The 13743-nt window shown below is 50.4% G+C and overlaps 1 protein-coding gene across 3 annotated transcripts in view; it reads right to left on the bottom strand.

Moving 5' to 3' along the window:
- STRN4 (striatin 4) overlaps window positions 1-13743 on the bottom strand; it is a 28127-nt gene that overhangs the window by 12550 nt on the left and 1834 nt on the right. For all 3 annotated transcript variants that reach the window (XM_066271721.1, XM_066271723.1, XM_066271724.1), the window contains exons 2-6: window positions 7635-7738; window positions 7048-7121; window positions 5974-6052; window positions 4092-4289; window positions 1060-1201 (exon numbers count right to left, since the gene is read on the bottom strand). In XM_066271721.1, coding sequence (XP_066127818.1) covers window positions 1060-1201; window positions 4092-4289; window positions 5974-6052; window positions 7048-7121; window positions 7635-7738 — 597 coding nt within the window. The remainder of the gene's footprint in view (window positions 1-1059; window positions 1202-4091; window positions 4290-5973; window positions 6053-7047; window positions 7122-7634; window positions 7739-13743) is intronic.

Genomic DNA, 13743 nt, shown 5'->3' with positions numbered 1-13743 from the left:
AAAAAAAAAGGAAGGGTTCTGCCTGACCTGTGGTGGCGCAGTGGATAAAGTGTCAACCTGGAAATGCTGAGGTTGCCGGTTCAAAACCTTGGGCTTGCCTGGTCAAGGCACATATGAGAATTGATGCTTTCTGCTCCTCCCCATTTCTCTCTCTGTCTCCTCTCTCTATAATGAATAAAATCTTTATAAAAAAAAATTAAAAAAAAAAAAGGAAGGGTTCTGATGGGAGGCCAGGTAGAGGAAAATCAGTCTCCAGCCCCCGCCATTTCACAGGCACGTTTCCCTGACTCCTTTGTGGCATGTCGCCCTGCACATGGCTGCTTTCAAGCCCGTCGCTGGCCACAAGTTCCTCCACAGCAAGAACTGTCTCCACACCCCTGATGCCAACACAGAGCTGGTCCACAAAGGCCCAAACTAGTGTTTACTGGACAGATGAGACTATGCTATGCCTGAGGACAGTGCTGTCATGAGGCTGAAAAGTGGTAAGAGCCGTATCTTGAGGACAAGCTGAGGGGATCTGGACTCCACCCTCCAGGCGGTGTACCTGGAACTGGATCCTGACATCACCAGCAGACTGGACACTCACATCCTCCAAAGCCCCCACAGAGCAACCCCAACCTGGCTCCAGGCGGTGCTGCCCCACCCAGGCTGAACCCTGGGCCCAGCCACGTTCATCCAGCTGGGGAGGGAACAGTGCAAAGACCCAAAGTCCCTCCTTTGTGGAGCTCACAATCTACTGGGGGAGACAGAGCCACAGTCACACCAAAAAATATCTGCGTGACTGTGATCAGGAAAGGCCTCTCGGGAACAGCTAAGCTGGCAAAGGGAGGACAGAGTGAACAACGGTGCAGGTGGGGCAGAGGCGCCCCGACAGTAAAGGCCTGGCACCTTGAAGGCAGCCGAGGCAGGAGACGGGAACTCTAGGGTGTGGTCAAGCAACACACAGATCACAAAGGCAGTCTCAAGAGCACCCCCGAGGGTGTCCTGTTGCTGGTACACAAAGCAGGGGTCCTCCTGGAAGTGGGGAGAGGGGGAACATTCCTTGGCCCCCTCGCTCACCTTCACACGCTGCTTCTTGTGCTGCACACTGTCCAGCTCGTCGTCCTCGTCGCTGTCTTCGTCCTCGCAGTTCTGCAGGAAGGGGATCTGCTCCAGCACCGAGCCACCCAAGCGCTCTTTGCCATCTTTGCCTGCTGCATTCCTGCCCACAACAGGGGGCAAAGGGGGCATTAGTCCTGCCATGTGACAAAGCTCAGATGGGAGGCCACCAAGGTTCGGTGGCCAGAGCCCAGACCCAGCTCTCAGAGCGGCTAAGGCTGGCCTCAGCCAGAGGGTCCTCGACTAGGACCACACACAGGGCTTCAAGCCCAGTGTCTGCCTAACAGGCACTCACCACAGCTCCAACCCCTAATGGACCACAAACTGGGCTCAACTCCCACTGAGTTCGGACCCTCTGAGTTCCAGAGGACTAGCCCCAACCATGACCACACATCCCCCCAAGTGTGCTGAGTCAGGAGAGCTGGATGAGAAAATGCCACGGACTCAGCATCACTCATTCCCTCAGCCTGGTCAAACCACAAGCGCAAGCCCAGTGAGCGACAGAGACGCCCGCTGGAGGAATGAGGAACTGGTCACCACCAATGCTGGGGCCCCACAGCCAGCCAGGCCATGGCCCATGGCCAAACCTGCCCTTTCCCACTGACAGGTGGCGCTCCTGGTCCCAACTTCTGGTCCACTGTTTAATGCCTCCAACTCAATGACACATTTTAACAAAAGAGGGATTTGCCAAACCTGACTCCAGAGTAGGAAGGGGGTAGAATTCAGAAGTGGAATCCTTTTTTTGCTACTAAACCAATGCGCTAGAGAGTTCTTGTCAACTGCCCAGAGTTTTTCTCCAGGTAGCCAAAGCCATCACTTGCTTCCTGTCCTTCCCATGAACAGCCTCCCAGCAGAACATCTCTGCGCTCAGCTGCTGGGGCAGCATTCTTGGGTTTCCTCCAACAGTACTGGCTGCCTCAGCTCAGCCTCCTGTGCTGCTGCCTCCCTCCGCTCTTTCTCTGGTCTCTAGACAGGGAAGAGAGCCCCCGGGCTCAGTCCTCGGACCTCCTCTCTGTGCCTGCCACCTACGCTCTCTCCTTCCAAGACTGCAAAGTCCTGGGACTTTTAAGAAACCACTTGTGGCCCTGGCCGGTTGGTTCAGTGGTAGAGCATCAGCCTGGCGTGCAGGAGTCCTGGGTTCGATTCCTGGCCAGAGCACACAGGAGAAGTGCCCATCTGCTTCTCCACCCCTCCCCCTCTCCTTCCTCTCTGTCTCTCTCTTCCCCTCCCGCAGCCAGGGCTCCATTGGAGCAAAGTTTGCCCGGGCGCTGAGGATGGCTCTGTGGCCTCTGCCTCAGGTGCTAGAATGGCTCTGATTGCAGCAGAGCATCGCCCCCTGGTGGGCATGCCGGGTGGATCCCGGTTGGGCACATGCAGGAGTCTGTCTGACTGCCTCCCCATTTCCAGCTTCAGAAAAATACAAAAAAAAAACCCAAAACAAAACAAAAACAAAAAACCACTTGTGTCGACCTGGAACGCTAAGGTCACCAGTTCGAAACCCCAGGCTTGCCCAGTAAAGGCACATACGAGAAGCAACTATGAATGAATGCTTCCCACTTCTCCTCCCACCCTCTTTCTCTCTCTTCTCTCTCTAAAAATCAATAAATAAAATCTTAAAAAAGAATAAAGTTTTGCCCTGGCCAGATAAATCAGTTGGTTACAGCATCATCCTGAAGCACCGGGGTTGATTGTTCAATCCCTAGTCAGAGCACAGAGAGGAATATTGGTCTTTCTCACTCTCTCCCTGTCTCTCTCTAAAATCAATAAAATAAATCATTTTAAAACAAAAAAACCCCTGTGTGCTGGTGAACTAGAGGTAAGTTAAGGACTCAAGTGTGCCAGCCCCGGTCCCCAGGCTGGCTACTCACCACCTGCACTGGGGCCACCAAGCCCCTTGAGCCCCACACATCCCAAACAGCCCTCCTGACACACCTCTCCTTGTTGTGCCCATTTCAGCCTGTGCTGCTCCCAGCTGCTCAGACCAACCCTGGAGTCAGCCCTAGTTTCTTTCCTCTCCCCCACATCCTTTACTATGCAGACTTACCCAGAAACCCATTAAGAAGCGAACCACTTCTCACCCCTCCACCTACTGTCTGCCATCTCTTGCCTGGTCAGTGCAGACATCTCCTGACTGGTCTCCCTGCCCGCACCCCTGCCCGCCTACAGCCGTGCCTCCTTGAAGAAAACTGCATGTATCAGATTGCATCACACCCCTGCTGGAAACCACTGGGTTCCCACAGCCCTAGAGTACAATCCAAGTTCCTTATCACAGCTGGTGAGGCCCTATTCGATCTGCCTCCTGAGATTTCAGTCTCACCACAAACCACAGGCCCCACGTGCTCACCCCAATGCAGCCTCCTGGCCTTTCTGCTGGTTCCCGACATGCCAAGTCTCCTCTGTCTCAGAACCTTTCCACTTGCTGTGCTCCGTCTGCCCAGAACGTCCACTCTCCCTCCAGCTGCTTGTGTGGCTCCTCCTCTATCTCCTGCACTCCTCTGCCCAGATGTAACCTCCACGAAGACGGCCTGCCTGCCCACTTCATCCAAAGTGGTACTACTCTTCCCATCACCTGTTCTTACTACTTTCTCTTCTTCATGGCACCTAACATCACATTATTTATTCTGACAAATAATAATTATGGATGAGAAAATGAACAAAAGCTCCTCAAGGGTGGTGACTGTTTTGTTCCCCGCTGGGACCAAGCATGTGGCCGGGTCTGCCTCAGCAGGTGCCCGATGGCTGTGGGAGTGCAGAGCCTGGGCCCTGGGCTCAGGCCGGAGACATACGGCGGTGCAGTATCAGCACCAAGGCAAGGCCGTGGGAGAGTATAAACAGGGGACCACAATGAAGGGACAGAATGTTCTGGAACAAGTGAGCCCACAATATGCTCCAGGAAGGAAGTGGTCAGCAGAGCCCCCTGGAGCACTGCTGACGTTTCTGACACTGGCCTTCACCATGAGGGAGGAGGCCCAGAGGGATGGACCAGGGCTCACCTCTTGATCTGTTCCTCAATCTGTTTCACCAGCAGCGACTCCCCACTGCTAAGTCCTGCGGGGCCCGGTGTGGCCCTGGGGCCCCCTTCACTGGGCTCCACAGCCCCATTGAGCTCCAACGACCGTCCCAGTAGGGATCGTACACGCTTGGACCGCATGTCCAGGATGGTGTCCGTGTAGCCCACCTCTTCCAGGTACCTGCAGAGACAGAAACAGTGAGGTTAAGCATCCAGGGGCTTCTTCAAAAAACTTTTTCCATTGATTTGAGAGAGAGAAAGGGGAAAGGGAAGGGAGGAAGGAAGAAAGAGAGGGAAGGGAACAGGCGAGAGGGGAGAGGGAAAGGAAGAAGGGGAGGTAGAAGGGAAGGGAGAAGGGGAGGGAAAAGGGGAGGGAGAGAGGGAGAGAAAAAGAAGCATCAGCTTATTCCAATTAGTTGATCCATTTAGTTGTGCACTCATTGGCTGCCTCTTGTATGTGCCCTGGCCGGGGATCAAACCGGTGATCTTGGCACACTAGAAGGATGCTCTATCCACTGAGCAACCTGGCCAGGGCCTGGCAGCTTAGGAGCAGCCAGTGACCTCTGGAGATTGGGATTAGGGACCTAAGAGGAACTTTGGTAACTGACTCTATTCACTTCTACAAATAAGCACTTATTAATTCTGCAATTTAAAAAGTTGAACCCAACTGGGACTGATCTAAAAGTGGGAACAATGAGGGGAAATCAATTATGGGGATCAGTGAATTCAAAAGATGCGAGACGAAGAGTCCCCTGCTCAGAAGGCTCCCTGAAAGCTTCTTGTCTACCATGAGCCTGTCCCTTTGGGACCCTGCCCCTAGCACACTGGACAGGACTTCCCTTCACTGCTATCTCTCCTGTCGGCCTGCATGTGTCTGGGGCTCTCCCTCCCCACCAGAGAAGAAAGCATGGAGGCCAAGAAGCTGGGCTCTGGGGCAGACAGCTTGAGATTATCCCTCGGCCCCTCCACTTATTAGCTGTGTGACCTCATGCAAACAGATCCCCCTGAGCACCTCGGGTTTTCACCTGTGGGAAATGAGTGGTTACACCGCATGGGGAATTATGTGAGAAAACAATGTGTGCCAGACATTTGGCACAGTGCCAGGCGCATGCTAGGTAGCTGGCAAGTGCTGTCTGTTATAATAATTTTGTCATTAATGTTTGCACACATTTGTTAGCAATTGCATTTTCAGATATTAGCTTAAGGATATCAGAGATATGGACTAATAATTTTCTGACGTTTATCACACTGTCTTTAAAAACACCTTCAATGAAATACACAAGAAGAGACTGGCTATGGAAAGTAATGGTTACTTGTGGCATGGACTATTACACAGTGCTTCAGACAATACAACATAACTAATTTATGTGTGTAGCTATTCAAGACACTTAGCAAAACAATCCATTACTAAATACTGCTTATAAAACACATACATAGCCACAGACTAAAAGTATATTGCCAAAATGTTTATGGGGGTATAAAATTCCTTGGGTAGCAGAATTGAGTGGTTTTTATTTTATGTGTGTATTTCCCTATATTTCCCAAAATTTCTAATACACAAATCTCTTTAGTAATAAAAAAGTAAACATTACCCTTGGAAAAAAGAAAAGCAACAGGCATTTGGGGTTGCTTTCCAAGAGTGGGGGTCTCCATCGTCTGCCTCCTGCAATGAATCTTCCCACCCTCTCCCTAGGTGGGGCTGCACCCACAGGGTGACAGGCCATTTCACCTGTGGCCAGCAGAGATCCATATAGTTTAATGTCCCCAACGGGGACAGGAAGGACTGTAGAGCCTTCAGGCTTATCTCCCAAGCCAGGCATGTCCCTCACCCCGCTCTGCACCCTTCTGTCCCTCTGCACACTCACTGTCGAAGAAGCTGCCGCCCCTCCTTCCACACCAGTGGGCTGTTCTCCAGGGTGACCGACTCCACGGGGCCATTGGAGACTAGAGGTGGAGAAAAAGGATGCAGGCTACCTTAGTCAGGGTGCCACCATATATACCCAGCTCCCTTACCCTCAAACTCTAATTGGTCACTGTCACAGGTCCTGAGGTGTCATTTCCTGAGAGCGTTTGAAACCTACGCTCCTCTCAGCGCTCCTCACCTCTGGTATCCTAACTGGCCATCCCTCAGCCCATCCCCCTAGACCATCTTCAGACTCAGCCCTAGTTGTGTTGTGTTCCAACACAGGAAGCTGGCTTAGCTCTCAGAGAATGGGCAGACGCTAACGGGTTCGAGTCTGGCTCTGCCACTTCCCAGGTGTGACCCTAAGCTGGTGAGTTTACCTATCTAAGCCTCAGCTTCCTCTTCTGAGAAATAAAGTTAGTGACAGCAGTACCTACGCCTCTTGGGATTGTTGTGTGATTAAATGAGATCTGTTTATTTTAATCATCAAATAGTTAACGGACATCTACCATGTACCTGGCTAGATGCCTGGGCTTTATCTGTAAACATAGCCCCTTGCCCTTGTGGAACTCACATTCTGACAGGAGTCTGACATAAAGAACAGCAATCACTATTAGCCTAGCAGTGAAGGACTTGATAGGTCACCCGCCCCCTCACCTCAGCCCACACCATTCCTTCCAGTCACACCTAGTAACTCCTTGTCCCCTGACACAGCACAGTCCTCTGTCTACCTGCAGCACCTTCCCACTGCTCTGCTGCTGAGCTGACCCCTCACTGAAGGAGCTTATCCTATAAAGGCACGTTTGAGTCTATTTCACAGAGGGGTAGCAGCAGAATTGGCCTCCTGCACCGCCATCCGCTACCCTACCTCCCCGCAGGGGTTCAGTGCCTGGCAGAGCAGCCAACAGAGGAACACTGAAAGTGAAGGTCAGTCCCTCCATCCCGGGCAACTCTGCTCTCTATGGAGCAAAGTGAGAAAGAGGCAGCCTCGTCACATTCAGTTTTGTTGAGAAGGGTAAGTGGGGAGGGTGGGTACCTTGTTCTGACAGTTCTGGTTTCTTCTCCCCTTGGTTCGGGTCTGTCCCAAACTTCAATTTATGATATTTGGCCCTAAAAATACAAATGAGAGACACAGAAGAGTATACAGGACAGCACTGACCACAGGAATCCTAAATCCCAGCCCCTCCATGTCCGTCTCCCCCACCCCCCACCTTCCCACACTATAAAGCAGCACTGGTGGAGGCGGTGCACACATGGCCCTGTAAAGAAGAGCCCAGCCTCCGGGCCGGCAGACTGGATCACTGTCCCAGGTACCCCAGCTCCAGAAGATCTTAAAGAAGTCCTCACCCTCTGGAAGTCCACTGTGCCTATTTGGCTATAGAAAGGGTTGAGACAGTATGAATATACAGAGTTTGGCACACAGTGGGCGACCACCCTTATGAATATTGTCACTGGTGTCTAACCTGAATCCACCTACTACATCTTGTTCTATCCCCTCCTTCTATACCACAGAGGACTGGTGATGAAATCCCAAATCTCCCCGGGCAGAAGGGAGCAGCTGGCCTCCTGAGCCCCGCTGGGGACTGACTTCTCCGAAGGCAGGAGCAGGGCGGCAGGGCTCACCTCTCCTGCTTCAGCGCATACTCTAACATCTTGATCCGCCGCACCAGGTCTGTCTTGAGATTCTCTTGCCCTTTCCTTTCTCCCTGGAGAAAAGCCACCTGAGCCTGGGGCACAGAGGAAACAGAAGACAGCAGTGCTTAGGCTCAAGGATGTGCGTCCCTCACTCACTCAGGGACAATGAGTGCCAGCCCCTACCCCAACAATGACATGCAGCAGCCACTTCTTCGGATGTGGAGCCCCTGACCCAGGGCAGTGGAGCATGAGAGGCCATGCTGACTCTGCTTCCAGAGCCCCTGCCATGTCACCCACAATGAAAGAGCTGAAGAGGAGCCCTGAACCGCTGAAATGGAAACAGGGCCAGCCTGGGCCTAACCTGCCCCTGCCTTTTGGGAAGAAGTTGGCTCAGGGATGAAGGTGGGAAGCAGGCAGTGACAGCCCTGGGCGCCTCTTCTTCCCTCACCCAAAGGCAGGTGGTGTCTCTAAGGCTGCTGGTGGAGGTGGCATCTCACTATTCCTACCAGAGCATGTGTCTCTGAGAGGCGTAGGAAGCTACTTCTAGAATTTAGGGACAAGAGTGGGTGGCTTTTACCACCTGACCCCCATCATGGGGACCAACCATCCCACTGGAGTCTGCCAGAATGAGGGAGACGTGCCACAGAAATGACCCAAGGTCCCTGCCAACTACTTCACACCGTCTGCTGGCATGGGCTGCCCCAGTCTGCTCTGGTCTGTCAACAGGTCTTCTGGAGACACTCAGCCAACAGCCTGCAAGGCAGGATCCTGGCCCCTAACCATGTTCCGGAAGCCCTGTGCCAAAGCCCTGAGTGCAGGGCTCATCCCTGGCTTCTTCCCAAGTGCTCTAGGGAAGTCCCAGCTGGTCGAGGCTGGGACAGCCTGAGCTCTAGGCCCGCTCAGCCACTAATTTGTGGCATGATCTTAAGCAGGTATATAGGCCTTCTCTGAGCCTCCACTTCCCCTTCTAGAAAATGAGGCTCAGACAAGTGCCTGCCCTTCATGTGTTAAGTTCTTCTCAGTCCAAGACCTACCACAGAAGGGCTAATAAAATGCCCCCTGCTTATATTATCTCTATTCTCCCTGTCTATTCTGCCACAGTGATGACATGGGCCCTGTTCTTTGCAGGAGCTAGGGTCCCTCTGAGACCTAAGAACGATCCAACAGGGATGCCTGTGGCTTCCAGGCCTCCTGCCACCACAGGCAGCTGCATCTACTGGAGCCAATCCTTGCACATCATGGCCTCGCTGAAAAGAACTTCAGTGGCTGCACCAGAAGCCCCCAGTCTGGCCCCACACACCTTTTCCAGGCCATGCCAACTCTTAAAGCCTTGCTGCAGGACTACTGGTTCTGGACAGCCTCTCAGATGCCCATGCGCACTGCTCTCCCTCTCCTTGGGGCTCAAAGGTCCCTGACCTATCTGTCCCGTGCCTGTGCCCACAGCTCTGCTATCACCTCTGTCCTGCTCCCAGGACCAGGTCTCTCTTTGAGGTCAACAGAGAACCGAGCACACGCTGGGGGCTGGAGAAATAGGCACACTCACACTCCTGTGCTGGGGACACAAACTGATGCATTCTTGCTGGAAGGCTATCTGGCCAGATCTATAAAAATGTTAAATGCATATTCCTTTTGTCCTAGCAGTTCCACTGCTCAGAATTATGGGAACTTATCCTACTTGTAGGAATTTATCCTACAGGCATAATGGCAATAGTAGGCTTCCTTTTGAAAAAATAAAAAGGAATACACATGCATTAATATATGACAAAAGTTATCATTCATTCATTCATTCATTTACCCCCAAATATTTACTAAGCCCCAACTATGTATCACATAGGTAGAAGACACAGCACTAAACAAGACGTGGTTGACATTCTAGTGGGGGTTGTGGGGCAAACAATGAACAAATAAATATATGTCATCAAGTGTGCACGGAAAAGAAGCTCCATATGTCCATTGAGAGAATGGAACTTCTTTCTCTCTATGTCACACTTTTCTTTCTCTACACTTTAAACCAATACATACATAAATATTTAAGGCCAGACAGCCAGACTCACTTTGATCAACATCTCGTACGTTTGTATATCTTCTCAGTTACCCAACTCCACCCTGCCCAAGAGTCACTTTAGAAAGTGGAGGGAGAGGTGGAGAAGAAAAGGCTGATCAACAAACATAAGCCCTGGGGTCCCTCCTCACTGTACTCCCTGCTCTCCTGGGCTTCCATCAGGGAGTCTTACACTCCCAATACCAGTACAGCCTGCTGAGAGCTACATTCATCCAAATCCAGCACTGGTAACTGCCTATGACAGGCCAGGGACTGTGTGAGGCACTGAAGGAATAATGGAGAAGACGAGTGGTCCCTGTCCCCACAGAACTCTCCATCCACACAGACAGGCACAAGCAGCGACAACCAACATTCCATGTGACTAGGGCCACCATGAAGGAGCAAAGGATGTTATGAGAAGAGGGACACCTAGTCCACTTTTGGAGTTGAGAAGTGATCGTGCAGCTAAGACCTGAAGGCTGATCAGAAGTTAGCCAGGGCAGTGGAGTGTGCTGCTGCAGAGGAGAGACACAAAGTCATATAGAGGACTTCAGGAACTCTAAAAAGGCCAGTATGTGCACCTCCATGTTCACTGCAGCATTGTTTACAATAGCCAAGATTTGGAAGCAGCCCAAGTGCCATCAGTGAATGAGTGAATAAAAAAGCTGTGGTACATTTACACAATGGAATACTACTCAGCCATAAAAAAAAGAAGGAAATCTTACCCTTTGTGACAGCGCGGATAGACCTGGAGAGCATAATGCCAAGTGAAATAAGCCAGTCAGAGAAAGACAAGTACCATGTGATTTCACTTACACGTGAGATCTATAAACAAAATAAACTAACAAACAAAACAGAAAGAGACTCAGAGAACAAACTGACAGCTGTCAGAAGGGAGGGAGATTGTGGGGCTGGGTGAAAAAGATGAAGGGATTAGCCACGGAAAAAAAAACTCACACAAAGTATGTATGATAATTACCAGAGGGAAAGGGGGTGAGGGGAGGTAGAAAGGGTAAAGGGGGAGATAAATGGTGACAGGAGACATGACTTGGGGTGGTAGACAAATAATACAAAATACAGATTGAGTATTATAAAATGTTATACCCGAAATCTATATAATTTTATTAACCAATGTCACCCCAATAAATTCAATAAAAAAACTTTAACAAACAGCATATAGAAGAAATCATAAAGAAACTAAAAATTAAAAAAACCAGTGTAGACACATCGGAATGTTACAAAGGTAATTTCAGCTATAATGTGGAGAACTGACAGCTGAGGAAGGCAGTGGGTGGGTGGGTGGGATGGCAAAGCTAAAGGCAGAGAGAGCAGTCACAGAAGGAGGCAGCCCCAGAAATCCCAGTGGCCCAAACTAGGATCTGGTCAGGGCAGGAAGGGGATGAGGGAATTCAGGTAATGAGGAGAGACTGGTAATACCCAGTGACTTCTGTCTGTGGGGTAAGAAAGTAGAGAATCTCAGTTGGCCCACTCTGCTGTTGTTCCCAATTCTTTTGGCAAAGAAGGGAGAAAAGAGAACCAGAAACATGCGGTTGAAGTGTCCTAAGGTAGTGAAATCCCACGGAAAAGGGAAGTGCTGCTGGCCAGTCCCTCCTACACAACAAAGGCCAGCAGCCACCAAGGCCTGGTCTGCGAGTGCCCAGACAGCTGGCAGGCAAGTCTGGGATCTGGAAGTTCTCTACTCACCAGATTTACCCACTGCCATTTCCTCTGGCCGGACTGTTAGAACATACACGAGCCCAGAACGGACTGAGACATTGATGCCGCCTCTCCTCCAGCTATTCCCTCTCCAGCCAGGCAGCATCTAAAAGGCTTCCGGAGGAGCCTGAGCAGGTCAGTCCTTCCAGGAACTGATGCCTCTCTGTATTCCTCTGCTGACCTTTCTGTCCCAGCCCCGAGGCTGGGGTTCCTCGGATGGTCTCATCTGGCCCCGTATCTCCTACACTTCTCCTTCCCAGGCTCTAGGATGAGTTCTCATGGATCCCTCAAAGCCCCTTGTGAGGCTAGAACTGGGGAGGGGTCAGCTCCACACCTCCTCTACTGCCACCAGACTTACCACATCTGTCAATGCTCCTACACGAATGTCCAATTCAGATTCCCCCACAAGGGTCTTCCTGTCCTCAAGGAGCTCCCCTTCCAGAAGTGCCACAGACCATGGGCAGAGCCATATCATGTAGAGTTCTTTGTAGCCTCCTATGCAAACTAGCCTCTGTTAGTCTAGAAGTTTCTTAAGGGAAGAAACCACATCATCTACTTCTTGGAATCCCCCCCACCTGGCAAAGTACTAATTATTATCAGACCAAATCTACACTACCTCCCTGCTCCAATCTTTGGGTGCCTCCTGGTAGGACCTCATGACAGGCTGCCTTTTCTGTCATTCTACACACTTACTGAGCCCTGACTGCACAGCTGTGCCAAGAGCAGCTGTACTGTCATTTGGAGAAAAGGTATTAAATGTTCACCAGAAAAATCAGACACCATCTAGGCCTTACAGAATCTCCTAGGAGAAGCCACATATCTGTAAATGATAAGTGTCCCAATCAGAGGTATATAGTTGGTTCAGTGGTAGAGTGTTGGCCTGGGGTGTGGATGTCCTGGATTCGATTTCCAGTCAGGGCACACAGGAGAAATGCTCATCTGCTTCTCCACACACACCCCCGCCCCGCTTCTCTCTTTTTCTCTCTCTCTTTTTCCCCTCCTGCAACCATGGTTCAATTGGAGCATGTTGGCCCCAGATGCTGAGGATGGCTCCATGGCCTCCACCTCAGGCACTAAAAAATGGCTCCGGCTGCAATGGAGCAAGGGTCCCAGATGGGCTGAGCATCACCTCCTAGTGGGCATGCCGGGTGGATCTTGATCCAGCGCATGCAGGAGGGAGTCTGTCTCTCTGCCTCCCCTTCTCTCACTAAATAAAAAAAGAAAAGAAACAGGTGCAGCTGATGGGAGGGGAAACATGGGGCAACTTGGCACAACCAATCACCATCTTATAAACACATCTATTCTATTCTGTCTATTCTGCTTATATTCACACAGGACTATATGGACATTCACTGCAGCCATTTCTGACCAAGAAAAATTGGAAACAAGCTAAAAGTCCATCAAGAGGGGTCGAACTAAATAAGCTATGGTGTAAACATCCAGTGGACCATAGTTATCAAAAATAAAATGAAAAGAACACTGAGATACATGAGTATGTGAAAAAATGTCACAAAATGATACATATAATATGACCTCATGTCTTACAAACATAGAGCTGAACTCCTTTTATAGCAATAATGGTTGGGGAGGAAAGTAGGAGAGGGACAAAGAGGAGGACTTTACCCCTTCACTTATACATATATGTATACACACTTCTAAAATCTTTGAATTTTTACTAATGTTAACAGAACAAAAACATAAAGTCAGTGATGCTGGGGTCAAGACAAGGACAGCCTAACAGGGAGCTGCCCACACATTCTTCTCAAGCTCCAAGTAGAGCTACTTAGGTTTAAACCCACATCTTTTCTCTCCTTAGTCTCAGAGATGAGAAGGTGGTGTGGTGTGTGCTGTGGGGTGCACTGGCATGAAGTCCCAGAGACCAAGATTCAATGTGACTCTGCTAGAACTGCTAGGATGACCTGGGGGAAGCCAGTAAGCTTCCTTGGAACAGTTTTCTTATTTGTATTGGACAGCAGGGAGGAACAGAGCACGGACCTTAAAGCCCACAGAGCAGCCCTGCCACCATGGGCTGTGATCTTACATAAACTAACCGTCTCAAAGTGAAGCAACTACAGTTGATGCGAGTCAATGCATCTCATTCTCCTCCCTCTCTCTCTCAAATCAATAAAAATGTTTAATAAAAACGGGGGGATATCACTTACCCTCCCAGAATGTTGCAGCAATTAAATGATACTATGTATCTACAGTGCCTAGTACATAACATGTGCTCAATAAAAAGCAGCTGCTATATTATCCCTGAGTGAGGTCAATGACATTGGCTCTGCCTACATAATGGGGGTATTAAGATCTAATGCGCTGTATGCCGAGAAAGAGCTCAGA

Source organism: Saccopteryx bilineata, chromosome 3 (genome assembly GCF_036850765.1).
Source record: "Saccopteryx bilineata isolate mSacBil1 chromosome 3, mSacBil1_pri_phased_curated, whole genome shotgun sequence".
In the NCBI taxonomy this organism is placed as follows: domain Eukaryota; kingdom Metazoa; phylum Chordata; class Mammalia; order Chiroptera; family Emballonuridae; genus Saccopteryx; species Saccopteryx bilineata.
Note: the sequence above shows the minus strand (reverse complement) of the source record. Positions and strands in the feature narration are given on the sequence as shown.